The 22825-nt window shown below is 37.9% G+C and overlaps 1 protein-coding gene across 1 annotated transcript; it reads right to left on the minus strand.

The window, feature by feature from the left end:
- Positions 1–6193: 6193 nt before the first annotated feature.
- LOC117695955 (uncharacterized) lies at positions 6194–21395 on the minus strand. The gene is made up of 14 exons (XM_076706143.1): positions 21367–21395; positions 20550–20701; positions 20094–20179; positions 18061–18150; positions 16587–16686; positions 15434–15589; positions 14256–14386; positions 12625–12698; positions 9174–9264; positions 8259–8439; positions 7480–7893; positions 6996–7183; positions 6461–6595; positions 6194–6367 (listed from the first exon to the last, which is right to left on the minus strand). The coding sequence occupies exons 1-14, from the start codon at positions 21393–21395 to the stop codon at positions 6194–6196; spliced, it is 2001 nt and encodes a 666-aa protein (XP_076562258.1).
- Between the last annotated feature and the right edge of the window lie 1430 nt (positions 21396–22825).

The following is a 22825-nucleotide window of genomic DNA, read 5'->3' on the forward strand; positions in this document are numbered from 1 at the left end:
AGAAGCAGGATAGGAGTTGGTGCAAGAGCTTGGAAGCATGAACTCAGTTTTGACCCTGTCAGCAAGATGGAAATTGTTCCTGAGATGACTTGACTCAGGCACTATTTCAGGAACAACCAAAAACATAGAAAGTCTTTTGGGATTGGGCTTAGGATGTAGGTCAGTTGGCAGAATGATTACCTAGTATGCACAAAGAAAGGGGTTCTATTTTTGGGACCACATAAACCAAAAGAGGCATACATGCCTATAATAATCCAAACACCTGGGCAACATAGGCAACAGGAAAAAGCTCAAGATTATCCTCAGAGCTATGGAGACAAGAAGAAACCCTGTCTCAAAAATGTCCTAAAGTCAACACAATGACTCTGTGGGTAAAGGTACTTATAGCCAACACTAATCAGTTCAATCCCTGAAACCTACAGAGTGGATAAAGAGAATCAACTGTCAAATTATCCTGTGATCTCCCAAAGCACACCTTGATATACATGTATGTGTTCATGTGCACACACATAAATACACACACATTAATACATACAAATTTTAAATTTCTTATGGCCTCTATAAAAGAATCTACTAAAAGTAAAAATGGAAGACAATCATAGAGTATATAACCAATGCCCAGAAACCTGCTGTAGGCCTTTCTGTGGGAAGATTGCATTTTGTATTTGACTGTGGGGATTGCAGCAGGAGATAATAGAGAAGAAAAAATTTTCTACATGCTTCTCCTTATCACCAGAAATGTTAAATTAAATCTCCCTTGAAGATGGGGAGATCCAAGGGTCTGGTTCATAATCCCTTCCCCCATTTGTGATTTTCCAGAGAGAAATCTATGGATTTTTCAAAGACCTTCAACTCTTCCATGCATCCTAAGGATTTCTGGGAACAACAGTACAGGCAGAGAAATTTCTTATCAACAAATCTCTCACCTTAAGTATAAAAATTCACTGAAAAGACATGAGACAGCTGCCCATCCTTTATAAGAGTTCCCTTTTCAGGTTTCTCTATTTGTGTTTTGTTCTTCTATGTCCAATAGTGGTGCATAATTTAACTGCATGCTTTAATTATTTGCCAAAGTTCAAAAGTGCACAATTTTATGGATGAATAATTACTGACACAGGGAAGCAGTCGTTATTTCAGAATAAAATGCCAGGAACTAATTGTGCTTCCAATTACTTAATTGAAAGTGTAGCAAATTCTGAATTTGTTTTATATTCAAAACAGATTTCATCCTTTTAAATTATAAAATAATTTGAAATTTAAAAAAGTAAATATAAGATTTTATAAGCCAAATGGGAATAATACTTAATTAGAATGTCAGTGAACCATTTGGAGCAGATGAGATGGAGCATTGGATTTTTGTTACAGCTGACAGATTGTATAAAATTGACAAAAACAGTGAAAGAAGACATGGGAATTTTTTATTGTGATTCCAGAAAACACTTCAAGGCCAACTTTGAGTTTCTCCTTTCTCATATCAAATCTTCTATTACTTCCATGTAAGAAGGCTGTATAAATACAGAAGCCTACTTCTGATATACTGGATCTGAGTACTTCACACAGAAATATTGTGAAGATACTATTAAACAATGACACCACATTTCTAGATAATGTCACCTGTAAGATGGCAGTTCTATTTGTAAAAACATGCGGGAAAATGGAGGGTTTTAAATTTTTCTTCAATGCATGTTACAGCTAAAAAGTCAGTCAGGTATCTATATTTTAGGGTAAAAATAAGTAGTCATAAGTCATAGAATTATATATTAGGTAAAGAGGAAAGGAGAGAGAGACAGAGAGAGACAGAGACAGAGACAGAGACAGAGAGAGACAGAGACAGAGACAGACAGAGAGAGAGTGAGACAGTGTGAGACACAGAGAGAGACAGAGATAGAGAGAGAAAGAGACAGAGAGATCACTTATGGTATAAAGAATTTAGATAAATCTAAGTTCCAAGAACTAATCCATTTAATGTAGAGAGGAATAGTCAGCAAGCAAGAGTAACAAGGAGAAGGTCCTTAGCCAGAGGAGGCAAAAGGGAAGTGGTTAGCAAATGAAACAACATTGCCATGAGCCAAAGAACATGGGAGTAAATGGGGGATTTGACAACATGCTGATTTTTATTTTCTTTGGTAAGAGCTGGTTCCATAAAGTGGTAGGCACGGAGGCTGCAGATGTGTGTGATAAAGAGTATTGTGAGCAGGGAGAGAGAGAGAAATGAATGATGACAAGGGCTCATAAATTGAGTAGAGAACTGTCTTGCTAGACGAGAACACATGGATATCATCCAATATTGGCTACTTGTTCCTCAACTGGAGCACAGGCAAGGAGGGCAAAAGACTGACTGTGGTAAGAGAACATAATGTCTGAAAAGGCTGAGAACAGAACACATGGGAAATATTAACTGGAAAGGTCACAAGAAAGGCCACAATTCCTATGCTGTACATGCAGGGGCAAAAGATGACCAGAAATGAGTCTGACCACTTCCTATCTTGCTTGGGACTCTTGTGTCCAGAGTATCTTTGGCTCTACTGTCCCCTCTAAACACATCTTGAACTTCATGGTGCCTGGAGATACTTACTAAGCTGGAACCATTGCTCATACCCATCCAATGGCTGATATGTGGTGTGGTGTGGTGTGGTGTGGTGTGGTGTGGTGTGGAATGGTGTTCTGTACTGTGCTGTGCTATGATGTGCTGTGCAGTGGTGTGATGTGGTAGCCTGTGTTGGTGTGGTAGTATGATGGTATGGTGTGGTAGGCAAGAACAGAAGAATCTGTGAGCATCAAGAAACAATGGGAACCTTCTTTATCTGTGCTTGTCTTGAATTCCTGGTCCATGTGTAGGGCTTTGACAAGACGCCACCTTTAAAATAAGCACAGAAAGCACACACTGTGTGTTCTTGGACACCCGAAGCTATGGGAAGTTGATGTGAAGATGAATCTTAATTTATATTCTGGTCTTAAAAGGGCATTAGACCTTTGGCTTGAGCCTGAGACCATACTATGTAGTATCACAGGCTGAACCTAAACCACAGCAATCCTGGAACCCAATGTGCAGAGCCTTTCCAATGGGTTCTTGCTGATGAAGGGAGCCACTAGCTAGTAAATCTTCCCTAATGTCTTGTTGTCAGGCCTAAGATGAACATGGGCTAATGAGGCAATATCAAATCTACTCATTTTTGCCTTTATCTCTCATTCATTTACTCTTTATTTTTTCCTTCATGCATGACAGGAGAAGAGACAAACAGGCATGTCCTAGGTCAGTGATTCTCAACCTTCTTAATATTGTAGTGACCTGCAACCATAAAATTATTTGTGTAGTTTTGCTAATGTCTCAGTATTTACCCAACAACCTAACAATGTGAGGGCAACTGTACTCAGATGTCCCAGGGCTTCTTGAGGAGGTTATCACCAAGAAAATCCATACTCTAAACAGTGTAGTAACCCAGTTCTCTCCACAGGTGGCCTCTAATCTCCTGGGATTCCCTTGTCTCTCCCTGAGACTTGCTCTCTCTGATTGCTGCATTCTGCAGTCCTGTGCTTGGGAGTAAAGTGTTCTGTTCTCCCATGTCCTATTCTGCAGCAGAAGACAAAAGTACTAAAGTCCCTTTCAAAATCCAGAGCTATACCTGTGATTGTAAGAACTATAAGTGATATGTGGGAAGACAAAGGCAACTCCAAAGTCACTCTGGTACCAGGATGGTTGAGGAGCTATCATAAGCCACTTCCATACTCCTATCCTCAGAACCATAATCACCTCTCCAAGTCCTCATCTCCAAATCCATCACACTGGAGATTAAGGATCCCAGTGAATTTAGGGAGCACAGAAACTTTCCTTTTCTAACCCTCGGGCATAAACCGTGAGCCCAGAGGCATGCCAGATTATTCTTGGTTTTATTTCATTGGTTTGTTTACTTTAAAAGTAAAGCTGAGACAACACACACATAAAGACAAACCAAAAAGAAAGGCTGCACTCAGGAGGACAGTGTCTATACTCATAGCCACATGCAAGAGTAGTAGTCAGTGACATTTGTAAGTATGGCAAAAAATGCTAATACACTAGGAAAAGGTATTGCATGAGATGTTTAGCTCTAAATGTGGGCTCTTCATCAGGACATAAGCACAGTCTACCAAGTCAGTAATATTCCTAGGATATCACAGTCAACAACACAGACATAAGACTTGTAGTCGAGCATAGTGTTCATTAAGTAAATATGTATACTATTTTGAACAGATATTACTTGCTCACAATTTGGTAACCATTTAACATAGGATATCAAATAGCACGGGGCTACAGAAAAGAGATAGAAATAAAAAAAAATAAACAAGGCCTCAGAATTTGGGAAAACTGCATGATAGAACAGGTTTCCCCCCTGTGTTGCAATTCTATGGTATTTTAAATTTCATCAAGAAAAATATGTAGGACCCTGACACACTGCTCATGCCACAACAAAAGCACATCTGCATATACATATACAGAAATTTGTGTTGATAAAGCAGGGGCCAGGGATCACCTGTTATCACACACCAAGTAGGATGTAACAGTCAACTTCTGCAGCAATATTTACAATAAACTTATTATGCTTAAGAATAACTACAAACTTAATTTACAAGTAAAGCAGTATGACCCACCCACCCTCTCCCATCAAGGGACTCTCCCATTTTGTATGGCCCTTTACCATGCAGACAGTGGAGGTCTGTCTTCAGCCTCATCTTCCCCTCATGGGTGAGGATTAGTGTCCTACTCAGCCTGAATGGAACCAGAGTTATCTTGTCCAGGGGACAGAAAGTGTGGAATTTTCTCTCTTCGGTGGTCAAAAGAAACATGCTGAGAAAATAAAGGGGGGGGGTGAGAGTGGTAAAATTAAATGCTTGTCTAGAGCTCTTTCATTACATAATCTATGCTGAGGAAGACAGAAAGTAGGATTGTACCTGAGAAACATCAATCTAACTCTGTAATATACAGATCCTAGTAGACACTGGTTTTACAAACCAATGAGTTCTACATGTGTAACTTCCTCAACTTGATAATATTTCATGTCTGCATTTCAAGTAGAGACTATATTTCTAGTGTGTTTCCCTCATGAAGAAGAGGCCCAGAATCCTTTGAAATGCAAAATAATAAAAGCTATAGAATATCTCAACTTTTAATACTAATTCTCCTTTGCCTGTAAACCCAAGAGTGGATCTTTACTAAATGATAATGTTCTGTAACGGGGCCCATGATATTATTCTAATGCTCCATAAAATTTTCTGAGGATTCCAGGCCATGTATTTTTAAATCAAGGTTTCCAGATGATTGAGAAGCACCTACAGGTGACATTACTGATTGGTGATATGATTCTGCCAATACTTGTTGTGACACCACTGATGCTTGACGTGATGTTGCAGATGCTTGACATGGTGGTGCAGATGCTTGATGTGACACTGCCAATGATTGACATCGAGGTGAAGATACTTGAAGGGTCACTACAGATGCTTGACATAACAGTCCAGATGCCTGACGTGAAGCTGCCAATGCTTGACATACCTGTGCAGATGGTTGACATGTTGATGCATACGCTTGGATTAATGGTGCATATGCTACACTTATTGGTGCAGAAACTTGACATATTGGTACAGATTCTTTATGCATCGGTACAGGTACTATACATGATGGTGCAGATGCTGAACATGATGGTAAAGATGCTGGACATGACACTAATGATGCTTGCCTTGACAGTAATGATGCTTGAAATGAGGCTGCCAATGTTTGATGTGATCCAGTCATTTCCTGGAATGATCTTGATGAATGATGCAGAGGTGGAGGGGCACAATCAATAGGATCCTCCCAACATCTGTAAGAGAAGAAGTTTGGAGCAGTGACATAAGTCAAAGAATGATAGCTTATGAGAAATTCTCCATGCTACATATAACCTGACCCACATTTATATATTATTAGCTCTTCACAGCATGTAACAGAAATCTTACATCTACATCCCTGGTTTTCATAGCCAGTGCCTTCATTCCAAAATGTTAAAGAACAGACATGAAACTGGGGAATTACTCAGCTATGGTCAATAAAGTCTCTCTACAAACACCCTATGCAGAGACTCTGAACTTGAGCAATGAAGCCAACTAATTTCAAGGCTTAGATTTGAAGTCTCTCACTTTGAGGCTGAGTTATCTAGGCTTTCTGTGTGAAAGATCCTCCATTCTATTAATAGGTACTCAGATAGGCACTACTAGGCAGGAAAAAGGGAAAAGGCGATGGCCTCCACCCTTCTTCCCAATCTATCTCTCTCCTATGTGTCTCATTTCGTGAATGCTGAGAATTGTCATTTCCAAAAAATTCCATGGTGGGTGACCCCATGTCATCTATAACAGTCACCACCTGTAGAAACCAACAGGCTTATTGTAAAAAAAAAAAAATACAGTTATACCATACAACCCCGTCTTACATTTCAGGCTCAGACTATCCCTGTACCTGTTCTCCTCTATGATATCCACGAGGTCCTTGTCCTTGCCCAGTATGTTGCTGCCCAGGCCGTTCATATTTTAAGTTTCGAAGCATTCCAGTACACTGGGAGAATTCATATTCACATTGTTCTTGTTCCCTATGCTACAGGTTTTGATGCATAAAAAAATAAACATAAGTAATTCAATGTCGGAAAAAGACACCGCCTCCCAAGTAATGAACTTAACATTCAAATGAATTCAAAAACAATAAAAGTCTGGTCTCTGTACATATGAGGCTATAGGAACTACTGACTGCTTTGCTAGCACAGTATTCAGGGACATGCCCCTGGGTTACAGACTTCTAAAAATCCAGAACACCCACACAAACATGTGTATATCATCTAGCTTATATTCAGGTCTACCTTGCACAGATACTTTTCACTTTTCTGGGACCACTGAATTGCAACGTATGGAGTAGGCTAAGCCAAGTAAAGGAAGCAACCCAACATTTTTTTGAAAATGAAATGTCGTTTCAGTTATAAAAGTAAAGTAAATTTCTATACCTCCTCTTCAATATCTGGGTAAGAAGGTTGTTCACCATGGAAGGATCTACTTATATTCAAATCATAGACCTCTGTCATCTTCACTCGTGGGCCACAGAGTTGGGCAAACTCTTCCCCAAAAAGTGGACGATGGTATTGATATGTTCTCTTTGGCTGCATTTGTAAGTACACAAAGTAATTTAAGAATCCTGCCTTTTAGAAAATCATTATTTAAATACATGGTTATATCCACAATCATATATAGAAGAAATGAAGGCAAGCAGAAGAAAAGAAACTAGCTTATGCTGCTGTTTGCTGAGGAGAAGGTTGGGATAAGTCTTCAAAAGAGCTGCCCTCTCTTGAGATTTGCCCACACATGAGGAAAATCTGGACCAGTAGAAATCCAGTATTTTCATAGCAGCTCAACTTACTTCAACTATTCTCTGAAGCACAAAACATTCTTGTATATTTGAAAAGCTAGTAGATTAGAAACTATAAAGTTAACCTGGGCAAAGTGAATTTAAGCTAGCTTCTGGGTGCACAGCTTGTAATGGTGTGGTTGGACAAGATGGGGCAGCCTCAGATACCTTCTGATGTCCTTGTTCTTGACCCACAACGACTTCTTGAAACTTAGGGTCTTTCTTGTGTTCAGTATCTTCTGTTATTATACAGAAATCATCATCTGAAGAAGCATCATGACATACAGAATATTCATCAATTACATGTTCCTTAGGATTGGATAGCTTTGCCTCTACCAAGGGTTTCTTCACATCCTCTTCAGTGCATTCTCCTTGTTCTGGAGTGGCCTCTGTGTCTTGGCTGTCATTTAGGAGGAACTCTGGACCTACTTCAAATTCTCTGTCTTGGGGCTCTAGCATATATTTTGGATCTATCTCATACCCCTGTCTAGATGTAGGGGCTAAGGAAGAAAGCACAGAGAAGATTGTGACAAAACAGTAAAATGTGCCAAAAAAGGAAAAAGAAAGTGAATAATAAGAATTCTATTGAATTCTTCCTATTGGAAGAGGGAGAATCTGCACATTTCTAATTGGGATTTCTAGAAGGTACAAGACTAGGGATTGATTGAATCTGTGAAGAGATATTTACCTTTATTGCTCTGAAATCATCACCTCCAAAATTTTACAGAAAACAGGCAAAGTTCGAATTGACATTTGTGATTTCACACCATTATAAACTGAGCACGGTTTTTATTTTAAAGCTTGCTATGCCCTTGAAGGTCATCCCATTTCTTTAGACCACATCCAAATAGCTAATTGTACCTACTTGATACTGGTGTTGTTGATGAAATATCTGTAGATGAAGAACTTGTGCTTGTCCTCATGCCAGCGCTTATGCTTGTGGCTGCACTTAATTCTGGGGTTATGCTTGAGTGAGAGGGTATCCTGACCTGAATTAAGTCAAATGGCATTCGCTGAGTGGCTGCTTGAACTTCTACAATCTCAACCTGAATTTGCAACAGAAGATAACACATTTCACTTACAAGATAGAATAAGATAGGCATCCTAGGAAAAAGAGGCAGACCTGTCCCAAACCTTAGACATACCTCACAATATACTTCAGTCATTGAAGAAAGACACAAAATCTTCACACACACACACACACACACACACACACACACACACACACACACACACACACACCCCTACACATCCTTAAAAATATTGTTGGGGTACTAAGCCTCAAAGAGTAAGTGGCCACTGATGGGTTTTCTCAGAGTTCCTACACATGTAAGCTAGGCTTCAAACACAATAAATGCCAAGTATGAGATAATGTTTCAGGCAGATTAAATGGAAAATATCAGTACGAGTATTTTGGCTGTAAGAAAAAAATGAATTGTAGGACACTAGAATTTCTAAGGTTAAGGTTATAGAGCAAGTTAGGAGAATAAAAGAATAAAAGGAACAAAAGATGTCAGTTTTCCTTAAGCATGCTTATGTTTTAGTCAAATGTTATTTTAAACCATTTGTAGATGATGAACTTAGGGTCAGGATAAGCACAAGGACTATTCTAAGCATGGCAGTTACTTACAGTAAGGAAAAATATAACAGAAACTGTCATGCTCATAAGACACTTATTGAAATGAAAGTCTTTCTATATTGATAACACACATTAACTAAATAATGATATAACAAGAATAAAGGCCCCAATGGTTCTCTGGGTGACTGCCAATGTACATACTTCTGTGCCTGCTTCAGGACACTCCTCCACATTCACAGCTTCAGCCTGAGCATCTGTTTGCATTTTGTTCCTACGGTGGTGTTTTCGAAGCCTTAATAAAGCCATAAAGAAATCATTATTAATATGTCTTTTGTGTATTGGTCAGGAAGCTTCCTCATTGCTGGATAACTTTCATAGTACTGGAAGGGGATTGAGGAAAGAAATTCATCAACAGGCTTACTAGCTGTGAACACTGTGATCAAGGATAATGCCTAGCATGGCAAGACATGCTCATGTCTACAATCATGGCATTACAATGTTATGGGTGCAACCAACCAATTTCTGACTGGATTGATGGCCACACCACAGGAGAAAATACATAGGAACTGATCTGTGAAGCGTTAGGAAGAGAAGTTGGAGATTATATGACCTAAATACATTGTGTGAAATTCTTAAAGAATGAATAAAATCATATTGAAAATAATGTTGTATAATGATATGTATGCATGGAAATACCATAAGTAAACCCACTACTTAAAATTAGGGGTTTTTAAAGTTAAAGTATGTCTAACTTTAAAATGTCCTGTGTCATAGGATTAGAGGTTTGATTCTGTGGAAAAACACTTAGCCAACATAGTTTATGTTCTGGTTCTAAAACTTATTCTAATCTTTCAAAGACAAGAACACAAAAACAAGATTTATATTTGGGAGGTCAAGCAAGAAGAAATCCACCATCAGTACAAAATATGAGAAGTTGAGATATAGTAATATGTCTGACTGTAAAAAAATAAACAGCCAGGCAGTGGTATTGCACGCCTTTAGTCCTAGCACTTGGGAGGCAGAGGCAGGCTGATTTCTGAGTTCGAGGCCAGCCTCATCTACAGAATAAGTTTCAGGACAGCCAGGGCTATACAGAGAAAGGCTGTCTCAAAGAAAAAAAAAACAAAAAAAGAAAGAAAGAAAGAAAGAAAGAAACAAACAAACAAACAAAACAAACAAGATAATCTAACAGTAAATGTTCTGTGATATTTATGAGATTCTGATGGCATTAAGAAGAGTTAAAACAGGAAAAGCCAGTTAATGAGTTATCGCAGCCATCTGCATATATTATCTGTGCATGAAATGTACAATTTTTACTCTTACTGGTTTGATTTTCAGTGTGATATTATTTAAACATAAGCATATTATTTACAATAGTTAACACTTAGAGAAAATTCTAACACAACACACACACATGTGTATGGGTGTACATATATACAACACACATGTTGATTTCTTCTTGAAGGTAGGATCTCACATATCCCAGGCTAGGCTTAAACTCAGTATGTTGTCAAGGAAGACATTACACTTTTTATTTTGGGGCTGGAGGAATGACTCAGCAGTTAAGAATACTGACTTCTCTTTCAGAGGCCCTAGTTTCAATTCCCAGCTCCCTCAATGGAAGCCTACACCTCTCTGTAACTCCAGTTCCAGAGTATCTCACACCCCTCTCCAACTGCTGTTTTTCACTGGAGATATGTGGCTCATAGACATACATGTAGGCAAAATACACAGATAATGATTGTCTTTAAATTGCTCTATGTGCCCCCACCTCTCAACTCAGATATCACAGGCATATGCTGCTAGGTTTATGCTAGGCAAGCCCTCTGTCAACTGAGCTACATTCCCTGCCAGTGGAGAAACCCTTTTTTTTTTTTTAAAAAAAAAACGTGACAAAACACACATTTCAAACACTTCAATTAAAGCTTTCAATTCAAGGATTTCTGGTCAATTCAGATCATAAGATGATTATAATGATTTTAGTTCCCTTTGCATTTTTAGCCCTTTCATATTTACATACTTCTTTATATGCTAGTGACTTACTCTGGGGAAGCACTAAGATAACTCTCCAACCCCAAGACAGTTTGAGAACATTTTCATAGCTCAGAAAAGGTATTCCACTGTTCTAGCTACCATTCCTCTCTGTCCCCATCCACTCTGCACACAATACCTGGCCAGAGGCAACCTCTAATCCACCTTCTGCCTCTGTTGAGTTCCGTGTTGTGAATTTACAGATGAGCAAAATTCAGTTTCTCTAGGCAGGCTTCACAGCAGGTAGGCTTGGTGGCCAGCAGGCTTTGAACAGAGCCTTCACAGGCTTCTGATTGTAAGCCCTGGGTCTTAACACACAACCATACAATACTCAGATTCCTCCTTGTTTTCAATTGAAACCAGTCACTGAAGTTTAAACACTTCACATCATCCTGGACTTTTTGTAAGCCCTGAGCCTTGGCTGCAAAATATTGTTACTTTTTATCCATCTGTTCCCAATCCTCATTCTTTTAAGGTAGTAAGTAACCTGGGACCCCTAGCTCTCCCATGTACTTCAGACATTAATCTATCTTTCACCTTAAATTTACTTGGCTTGGCAGAACTGTCTTAAAGCCAAGCTTGCATTTCCTTTGAAAGCATAAGGCAAATTTTTGCCTTTGAATTGTCTTGCAGGCTGTGCATGGTGGCCCACTCATGAAACCCTGGAACATGGGAGGCAGAGGCATGAGGATCTCTGTGAGTTGGAGGCCAGCCTGTTTTATATAGTGAGTTCCTGGAAAGCCAGAAAATCTCTCTCTCTCTCCTCTCTCTCTCTCACTATCTCTCTCTCTCTAACACTCTCTCTCTCTCTCTCTCTCTCTCTCTCTCTCTCTCTCTCTCTCTCTCTCTCTCTTTCTGTATAGCTCTTTCTCACTTTCTCTTGCACTCAGGCTTTCTCTCTCCTCGAGCCTCTCTCCCCATTCTCCCTCTCCCTTTCCTTTTCACTTTCCTTTTTTCTCCCTCTTGTCCCTCCCCTTTCCCCTCCACTATCACACAGACAAACTGACAGACAAATAATGTGACCTGCAGTAGACATCTTTACATCTGACAGCAAGTGAATGTTTTGCTCCATTGTCCTGTGTGGATGGAGCAGGATATAAGCCACTGCTGCATCATTAGGGAACAACCTCAGATGTATATTATGTGCTCTTTTCTGTCACTTTTTTTCTAGGTCCATTATTGGATTAATCTACGAAATGATGTAACAGACAGTAGTTAAACGATTCCTTCCATACATTAAAATGTACAGATCTGGAAACTGGAAGAGGTATTGGTGGTGGTCTACTCAAATACACATACAGATGTATGTATGTATGTAGGTAGGTAGGTAGGTAGGTAGGTAGGTAGGTAGGCAGGTAGGTAAGTGAGAGAAAAATAGACAGAAAGTCAAGGAAAATTCTGTAGTTTTAAACATAATTTGACTATGTTAAAAATTAAAAATAAAAAACCATTTATCAATGTTTATTCTGTTGGAAGACAATAAATTATATTAAATGATATGGTAGGTTCAGAACAGCTAATTGGTCATTTTAAAACTCTTAATCTTTCTTATTTTGGCTTTATTTACCAAAAAAAAAACTTGTTTCAGCTCTGCATTATTTACAGCCATGATACCTCTTACCTATGGTGTTGTAAAGTACTGTCATCATCGGAATCATCATCTACAGCATTTGTTTGAATGTTAACTGGTTGTGCCTGCAAAAAATTAGCATCATCAGTTGTCACCATTTTAGCATCTCTGAGAATCAAATCTACAGCTTTGTACAGAGAAGAGTTACTCCTTCTTCTAACCCCCTAATTGGCATTAAATATACCTATGTACTAGAAAAACTTGACATTTCTAACATGCATTATATATTCAAGTTAATCCAAGTGTCACGTCGGTGTGAAAAAGATGCTAGGTTTACAGGTACGAAAACATCTTATGCACATACAGTGGTTTAGTCCAACACTAGTAGATCAAGGAATTTCACTTTGATTCAAGTTCACTGCTTGCTATTTTACACGTGCACACTATAAAGACTCCTCTGACTGCTATCTCTGTTCTCTTTAATTTATTTTCCAAAATATTATCTGGTATAGAAACAATATCCTTTAGGCACAGAGAGAAAAACTGGAGCAAATCGCAAATAGACTTTCTGGTGCCATGATGGAGACTAGTGAAATATGGATGGGACAAGCAAAATTTGTTTTCTCTTTCTCAGAGTAGGAAACAGATCTTGGGGCTGAGTCATCCTGTATAGTAGAAGTCTACATTCTTGTGGCAGAAAGTGAATCTCAGATCCCAGAGGGTTGGTATGAAGAAAGAGTGAATGAGGCAATCAAATCAGACAACTTCCTTCAGTCTTCTCCTCTATACAACTTTCCACACTCTCTTCAATATGGAAAAGTGGTTTGTTCTGAAATTGAATCTAGGAGTGATCTACTATGGCATCACAATAGAAACCTGGTCTACAGCCAAACAGAGCTCTTTATATAGGCTGCTAACACTACCCAGTCTTCAATGTTCTAGTTAGCCCTGTATCCATTCATTCCAAATCCGGGAGTTTCCATCCCCATGACTAAAATCAACCCAGATTCCTGCCATTCACATCTGGTTATCTCCATTCTTGTTTCTTTATACTTCATGTTCCACATTCAAAGCAGCCTAGGGATTTCAGTCTAGATCATACTCTGCTTAGCATAAATTCTGTATGTATTACTACAGTGAGCAAAGTTCTGCACAATCTATCACTTTCCTGTCTCCACCATCCCCTTCACTCTTTCCCTTATTTGAGTCACATAAGCAATTTTATTCCTTCAAACTCTCCAAATTGAGGTCAGTGCACTCTCTGTATAGACTGCCTTTGTTAGACTTGGGGGTACCCTATTCAAAACACAAATCACCAGCTCACTTTCCCATGACACCTTTTATCAGTGCCTTGTCTCTTGGCTGCCTGTATGTGATTCCCTGGTACTTACTGCAGTATCTAGGACATGAAAAGTATTTCATGTCATTGAAAATACAAACTAAACGATTTTCAATCTAACACATGCATTTTAATAACTAGCTTTTCCTTTGGCCTGTAAAAAGCCTTTACAATCAAATACCTAAGGTTGTGAGAGAGGGAGGACATGAAAATTCACTTTATAAAACTAATATACAAGTTGTTCTTTCCTTGCTGAATACTAAATGTATGTACACTGATGTCCAGTAGCTGGAAGAGAAAATGCTGTGCCCATCAATAAGAGAGAGATATAGAGCATACTCACTGTCTCATCCGGCTTACTTAGAACAGAAATGTTTCCCACAACATAGTACTTTTCCTCCCATAACAGCCTTGGAGCAGAAGACCAAATCTTTCTGCTATTAGGACCGAAGTTTCCAAAAAATACAAATGACTCTAAGGGTGACAGACATAATGGCAATTAAATCAGAAGCAATCCTGGCTAAGAGAGCAGGCAGACAACTTCCACATCACAATGCTGTTTGTCACCTCACTGGCAGTTTTCAAGATTCTGAGCCATGGGCTTCTCTTTATCTTCCTTCCCTTCCAGCTAAGATCCCCAGATTCCCCACATGGTCACCACTAATGTATGAGGCATGCATCCTGAAAAATCAAAGGTGTGATTTTTGTGCTGATGTCAATCTTTTTCTTTTGATCTTTGGATTCTTGAGTTAGTCCCTAAAAGAAATAGTGTTTGTGTGTGTGTGTGTGTGTGTGTGTGTGTGTGTGTGTGTGTATTCATGCATCTGTCCAAGTGATTTTTAATGATATTTCACCTTTAACTTTCAAGAAAGAAATAGGTGAAATATTTTAACATGCATTTGGGTACCTGAAGCAAACAGCATTATACCTTACCTCTGATTAACTCAGATATTTTAAGGGTCAATTTTAATTTTATATCTTGATTTCTCAGCTTGTACTTCCTTAACCCTCAAAAACTAGGTTTCATACTACACCTGACATAAATGTTATCTATTGAAAAATTTAGGTGAAATGATTTCTTTCCCCAGCTCAGTGTATAGAGATTTAGAGTTTATATTCTATATATTGGCCCTTGATATAATGTTAGAATTCTAGACTCCAGTAAACCTAATTTGTGGTATGGTTTACAAACTAGGAAATCCATCTGTAACTTATTCAAGTTATTCATGGAGCTCCCTTTAAGCTATTCAGTGCAGTAAACATTTTTTGGATTAGGTTTTTAAAATTATTTTGTTTTGTCAGAGGAGACATCCACATCCTCAACCTACATAATCATCCATGTTTCTATATGACCTCACCTAATAAATTTCAGTATTTTTAAATATCTAATGTAGTCAGAAATTGTGAGTGTAGCGGTATCAGGTATTTCACAGTGACAGTAATACAAGAATTAGTATGCTAGCAATCAGGGAATACAGCACTCATGGACATCATGTAAGTATCATCATCTGGGTTGCTTACCATCATAAGAATCCTGTAGGTACAAGATGAATTTCACGTACTGATATATATATATATATCTCCCTTGGTACATGGTCCTGTAACAATATGTGTCCTGGCCACTCTGACCTACATTTCCTTTTCTTATATAACAGCAAAATTCGATTAGGCTTCCCACTAAAGAGAGCAAGATACAAGTAAAGTTACGTAGTCTGATGGATTATCTCAGACAATAATAGTCTTCCTTAGTCAAGACAATATTGTAAAGAACACAACTTTCTTTCCATAAATGCTGGTCCTCAGAAGAGATATCATTCTTATATCCATAAAATAGGCACTAGCTGGAACACAATACACTAGTATTTATATAGCACTACTAAAATTCGAGAAAGGCTGCAGTAATTATGTTTTATTGTAAATACTAAGACAGGGTGGGATGATTTCTCAATTAATTAATTTTATTGACTCTTTTAGAGTTTCATATATGCATGTGATATATTTTGATCATGTTCCCATTCCCTCCAACTTAGCTCAGATCCAGTTCCACATATCCACTCAGTCCTTCCTAACTTTGTGTCCCCCAAAATACACAATTCCAATGTGTACTACCCATATCCTTCCACTAGAGCAACAGTTCTCAGCCCTTTGGGGGTAGAACAACTCTTTCATAGGAGTCACCTAAGACCATGTACATATCAGATATTTACATTACCATTCAAAACAGTAGCCAAAGTACAGTTATGAGGTAGCAATGAAAATAAATTTATGGTGGGGGGTTACCACAGCATGAGAGACTGTATTAAAAGGTCTCAGCATTAGGAAGGTTGAGAACCACTGCTAGGGGCTACATCCTTAGAGGTACCCCACTCTTCCTCCCACAGCATCCATCAGCTCTCTTGAACTCTTCCACAGTGTGTGAGGGCTCATCATCTGAGAGTAATGTCCTATTGAGCTCCTCCATAATTCTCAAAAGGAAATAATTTTTAGTGTGAGAAATGTACTATTTGAAATTATAGGCTATTAAATTAAATAGATATATTATCAGCAACTACACTGATTTTTTTTCAAAAACTACTAAGGTGTAAGAGAGCAAGGAATTGTTCAGCTAAGTATTACTTTTCACACACAATTCAAAAATTAAATTAAAAGAGAAAACAAAACCATGTATGCATACCTATATTTGCCAATGGAAGATTTAGAATGATCTTCTCAGATATGTCATCCTTTTGTTCATCATCAACAAGATTTAATAGGCTCGTCCCAATTATATCTTCCTAGGGTGCAGGAGAAAGAACCGATTTTGCTTTCAATACTAATACCATTAGTCTGCCATGTATCCTTGCCATAGGTGTTTAGTGCTGCCCATGCCATTTATACCTATAGGTGCAGTGCTTCAGGCAGTTTGCATTACCCTCTAGTGATTACTCCACATTACAATCCATTCTGTCCACAGTTTTCCTGTGCATTATCTCCCTCAAGTAGTTGGATTCTTCCCTACCCATTTCATAGACCTCAGATGCTGTAATCCTCACCCTGTCTTGTTTCCCTCTTTGCTATGAGCCTGGAAAAAATTCTCAGCTCCTCACTCATAACTTTGTCTCCAGTCTTGAACCAAGCAAGTGAATCTGGATGGAAAACCCCACACAACTGTGCCACACAACCGTGCCACTAAACTGTGCCACACAACCATGCCACAGAACCATGCCACACAACCGTGACACACAACCAGTGACTATACAACTCTGCCAGAAAGCCTTTCCCCTGACTCTGCACTTTCTCACTCTTCAATGTGAATCCTTTCTTGTTTGCACCTTCCTCATACTTTCAAGTCCCATGCCCTCTCTACATTTTATTTTATCCTTGTTTATTTTGATGGAAAAAGTTCAACCCTTCCCCCTGTACCATAAAGGGACACTTATCTTTTCAATAAAAATATTTTCATTGGTCCATATATAAAATGGAATGCCCTGAGTCCAAGAACAACCTGAGGCTTCATAAGGAGTTTTGGGGTGGGCTGAACTATAGAATGCTACCTTATCTTGCCAAGAAAGAAAGGAAAAAAGAATGAAAAAAAAAAGAAAGAAAACCATAGTGAAACCCAATTATTTTGTGTGTTACTTTTTTAAAGGAGTTTGACAAAAGTTAAAAATTAAAAATTCAACAAATTTGATGTGAAATATAAAGAACCAAGGGGTGTTACCTATTCTTCCATTGGTGGAAGAGAGGTGGCATCATTACAAATAGAATCATTGGGCTGGAGCCTAGCTCAGTAGGTGTATGCTCACCTGATATTGACAAGGCCTTTCTTTAAATCAGGAATGAAAGCACAAGCACTCAGTCAGTACAAAAGAAGTCAGGCATTAACCCTGCTCAGTGCCATTTCTGAGAATCTTAACAAGAAGCATGTTTTATTTTTCTGACAGACATTTCATCTTAGACACACATGAGAGGAGTGGATAGGGTGAGGGAAGAGTAAGAACTTTTGCCGGAATCCCAGCATGTTTTTATTGACTAAACACTGAAACTAGTAGAGAAGATGATGTCACAGAGTCATAGCTGAACACCAATAACTTATATGAGCATAAAATAAATAACTTATGAACAACAATCCAGAATGACCAATTTCCCCAAAAGCTGCAAGAACTTACTGGACGATAGCCAAGAAGAGGTGTCACATTCTGGGATACAAAAACAACTTTTCCTTCTATGTTCAGTACAATTGAAATATTTTCAAATGACTAATAACGACAGAATAATAACATAAATAAATAGTGGAACAATAATAAAATGATAGCTTTATTTCTGAGTGTATAAATTATTAGAATAGAACACAGAAAATGTATTGCATTTCTTACATATCTATAAAGTAGGCACATCCTTAATTAAAATTCTATTATTCTGCCTCCTACACAGAATCTACTTCACCTTAAGCATGAGATATTTATCAATGATGTGCCACTTGGACAAATATATTTCAGTGTACCCAAAATCAATAACTAAACTTTCCATCTCACACTAGAAATATTCATTTCTTAGTGTAGATGGTCACACTTTAAATATGTTAATTATTTGAATGCTAAATGTTTTTAAAGACACATTCATTTATACTTAGCCTAGTGTTCAACTTAAAAATATAGTTAGTGCTATCAATTTTCTAATGTATAATGGTGTGAAGTCAGGTTTCCCAGAAGGTGACATTTAGAGCATGTGAAATACCAAAATGTTTTCCAGAGAAAGGAGATGTGGATACCTGTGTGCCTGCCTCAGTATCACCTCTAAGAAGAGGACAAATAAAGCAGGGCTCTCCTAGGAATTACTGCTAATGCAATGTACTCATTCATTTAAATTTAGAGTTGTTATCCAGATACTGCTTGTGTGATCCTCAATTCCAATATTTATTTTAAAGCTGTACTTCCTTACCCTATTCTGCAATAAAATGATTATTTTAAGAAACAAGCTCATAGAATTCATACAAGTAGATAGTTGCAAGTAACAGTGCCTCATTGTAAACACAAAATGGCAATAAGTCTTTAGAAAGAAGCAATACTGGTGATAAATCTCTGATAAAGTGAATTGTACAATAAAAAAGCACAAACGTTTTAAAATATTTTTATTTTGTGTGTGTGAGTGGATTTCCCTGCATATGTATCTGTGTACCATGTGTGTACCTGGTACCCATACAGGCCAGAAGAAGGCATCACATCCTCTGTAGCTGGAACTACAGACCATTGTGAGCTTCAGTGTGAGTGCAGAGAATTAAACCTACCTCCTCTGCAAGAGCAGCCAGTACTCCTATGTGATCATTAATATCTTCATACCATAATCATTAGTGAAACAAAAAATTAATTTCAAATATTCTCTTATTACCTGTTGTGTTTTGGAACTTCTTTTGAGTTTATCCTCGCCCAAACGTTCATGCAAGAGAAGATATTTGTAGCACATAAATAGCAACTGACCACCTCCCAGAATCATTGTGTTAATCAAAAATTGTATGCTACTTTTGCTGAGTATTGAATTCAGGATTACCCACATGCTAGACAAGTGCTATTATTGAGCTAACAACCCCCAGCCCAATTGAAAAACAAAAACGTCAACTTTTTTCATCAGTCAAAATATCAAAACAATGTGTCCCTGTTTTCACAGGCACTAAAATTATTTTTTTCCATTTTTGTGCTTAAAAACAGCTGTGATCATACTTACAACATATTTGTGCCATAAAAAATCTTCTCTAAGAAAAGGTTTTCCAGGGAAGTTACTAATACCAGACAGAAGCTAAAAGGTTGTAGAAGAGTGACTGTCACAGTTTCACAGCACACAGCCTGCATTTTTGCCTACAACCATCTCTGCAGTTGATAGTCAGCTTCTGGAATAGTTTAAATATGCATTTGGTTTCATAAAAGTATTGACAGATTTCAAATGAGATATTCTGAAGCCTCTTCACAACACAAATTTCAATATACGATACCTACCTACCTTGTGTTTTTAAATAAAAGTGCTTGAAAGGATAAAAGATGCCTGCACGTGGCTTAGGTTTCCATCTAAGAGTGTGTATTGTTATATTTGCTTTCTTATTGTTTGAAAACTTGTTCTTTTCCAGCTGTGCTTTGAAATGTGATGTAGTGCATCTTGCATTCTAGGTGATTAACATGTAAATGTAAACAACAAATTAAAAGACCCTTACCTGAAGAACCGTCTTATGGTATTCTTCATAGGTATTAAAAACAGGAACTGTGTTTTGTTCATAATTTGTTTGTACATTGAACATTCCTTTGCATAAAAGAAATGACAGGTGTTAAATTAAGATAACTATTGATATTAGAATTCTCAGCTTATAATTTAGAGAAATACTTTGTTAGTTTTGTAGGGGGTGCTTATGTGTTCCATTACTCATGTGTAGAGATTCAAAGACAACTTTGGGGGGTTGAAACTCTCCTTCCATCTTTATGTGAGCTCTGTGAAAGTGATGAGAACAAGGTGTGTGTAGAACTCGTGAAGTAGGGTGCTAGCAGCTATAGGCATTTTGAAGAGGGTTAAAGAAGAAATGCATTGTAAGGGAGTGGGCATGGCCTAGAAAATATATTTGGAAAGTTTAGTCACAAAGAGTGCATAGAATCAGGGAAATGGACCTAAGTCAAACCTCTTTGAGAAGACAGAGAGGCAATAGCAGGCTGTTCTCTGGGTCTCTTTCTAGATGATCCATATCCAAGTCTATTCATCAGTTTCTGAAGTCTCTTCAGCAAATTGCAAAGATCTTCATGGGTTATCCTCTGGCATGGATTAGAGGCACCACTAATTTACAGAGAAGTAAACATGAGCTTTATGTATGGTAAAGCTGAGGCTAATTACTGATATAGTGCCCCAAAAGAGGACTAAGACGACAGAAAGACAGATCTTTTTCATTCATATAACATACAAGGTCTTCATTATACACTATAACTACTGTGGCAGGATATGTCAGAAAATGGCCTTAATCCCAGTACTCCGGTGAGATGCAGGAGGATTGTGGATTTGATGCAAGTCTTGGGCTAAATATCATGAGCTAGTTTCCAAAATAAATGATAAATGAACAAGCAAACAAATACGATCTATTTCTATTATAACAATAACATGAAAGTCAATGTTTCCACCCTTTGGCTGTGAGGCTGTTAAAAGTAAAAACCAATCCATTTCCATGTCTTCCCAGTACAGCCTAATACAATGTCTGTCACTGTTGTTTAGCAATCACTTAAGTTAAACCTGAATTAGCTTGAGTGAAATAGCAAGACTTAGCTTCCCTTCTGTTCTCACCTGCTTTAACAGTAATTCTTGCCAGGTCTTACAATGAAACTGGGGGAATAGAAGACCCACGGAAGAGACCAAAATACCCTCAACTTCCCTGACGAAGTTTGTCTACATCTGATATAACAACAGAGGTCAGAACAGAAAGCTTTGCCAATTGTATTACAAATTCTTACCTCCTCATTTTTTGTGTATTCCTCTCCATTTTTTTTTCAGTCGGTTAAAGGTGGATTCTAAAACCAAATAAGACCATTCTTTTACTAAGTAAACATCTTTCTACAATCTATAGCATCTCCTTGCTGTAGCCGTCTTATGTCTATCTTGCTCTATGCCTGATAATCATCTTATGTCTTTGTTTGCATGTATCCTGTTGTTATCTTGAGTCTATCTCCCATCAAAGGATCTCCTACACTGCAGCTATTCTGAGTCTATCTTCCATTTATGGATCATCTATACCCCAGCTATCATGTGCCCTTGTTTCATCTATGAATCATCTATGTTCTAGATAGCCTGTGTCTCTCCCTATCATATTCCCTCTACCTATCATGTGTTTAACTTTCATCTGTCAATTATCAAATAGTTCTCCTGTGTCTACATTATCTCTATTATCTTCCACCAATCAGTCATCTATCTTTCTACATACCTCTGTCTATCATCATATGGCCTATCCTCCGAACAATCCGCTATATGCCTTCTACCCAACTATCATCTATTCCCTAGAAATCCTAACTATGCTGTGTCTATCTTTCAAATTAACTACATTCCAGCTATCCTGTGTCTATCCACGTGATAGATCTCCTGTCTACTATCTTTCCTTTGTCTTCTCACTGTGATGCATCTACCATCTATTCTATAGCTATCTTGTCTTTATTATACTACCTATCAGCTATCATGTAGCTATTCTGAGTCTCTAGGCTATACCTAGATACCTTTGACTAACAGAAATATCTGTTTATCTATCTATCTATCTATCTATCTATCTATCTATCTATCTATCTATCTTTCTATCTATCATCAATCATCTAGCTTTCCTGTGCATGTCTTCTATCAACTACTCTCTGGATATATTTTGCCTATCTTCCATCTATCTATATTCTATCCTCTAGCTATCCGATATCTCTATTCCATCAATGCACCACTTATCATCTAGTTACGCTGAATCTCTGATCTCTCTATTCTTTATCTTCTAGCTATCTTGTATCCATAGATCTACCAACTATCCTCTAGCAACCTTAGGTCTATATTTTACCCATGTGCCATCTATCTTCTAGCTGCCCTGCTTATCTCCTATCTATCATCAATCTTCCAAATTTTCTGTGTGTATGTTTCAGCTATGTATCGTCTATCATCTATCATCTATCATTTACCTATCCTATGCCTGTATTCCATCACTTATACGTCATCTATCCTCTCCCTATCCTGTATGTCTATAACATTAATATATTACCTATCCTCTAGTTACCCTGACTCTGTAAACCATCAACTATACTCTGGCTATTCTGTGCCTGGATTCCATCCTTATATCCAATATCTTTCTTCCAACTACAGTGTGACACTATGCCATCCATAGTTCATGTATCTGCTAGCTAGCCTGCATATCTATCTATCTATCTATCTATCTATCTATCTATCTAT

This window comes from Arvicanthis niloticus (assembly GCF_011762505.2).
Source record: "Arvicanthis niloticus isolate mArvNil1 chromosome Y unlocalized genomic scaffold, mArvNil1.pat.X SUPER_Y_unloc_1, whole genome shotgun sequence".
Classification (NCBI taxonomy): Eukaryota; Metazoa; Chordata; class Mammalia; order Rodentia; family Muridae; genus Arvicanthis; species Arvicanthis niloticus.

What these genes read in the sequence shown, in the direction of transcription:
- LOC117695955 (XM_076706143.1), bottom strand. Translation starts at nt 21,395, where the DNA reads ATGGAGAGGAATACACAAAAAATGAGGAG. An exon ending in ACCCAGATATTGAAGAGGAG is followed by an intron (nt 6,596 to 6,995) that starts GTATAGAAATTT and finishes CAAAACCTGTAG; the next exon opens with CATAGGGAACAAGAACAATG. An exon ending in GATATCATAGAGGAGAACAG is followed by an intron (nt 6,368 to 6,460) that starts GTACAGGGATAG and finishes TGGTTTCTACAG; the next exon opens with GTGGTGACTGTTATAGATGA.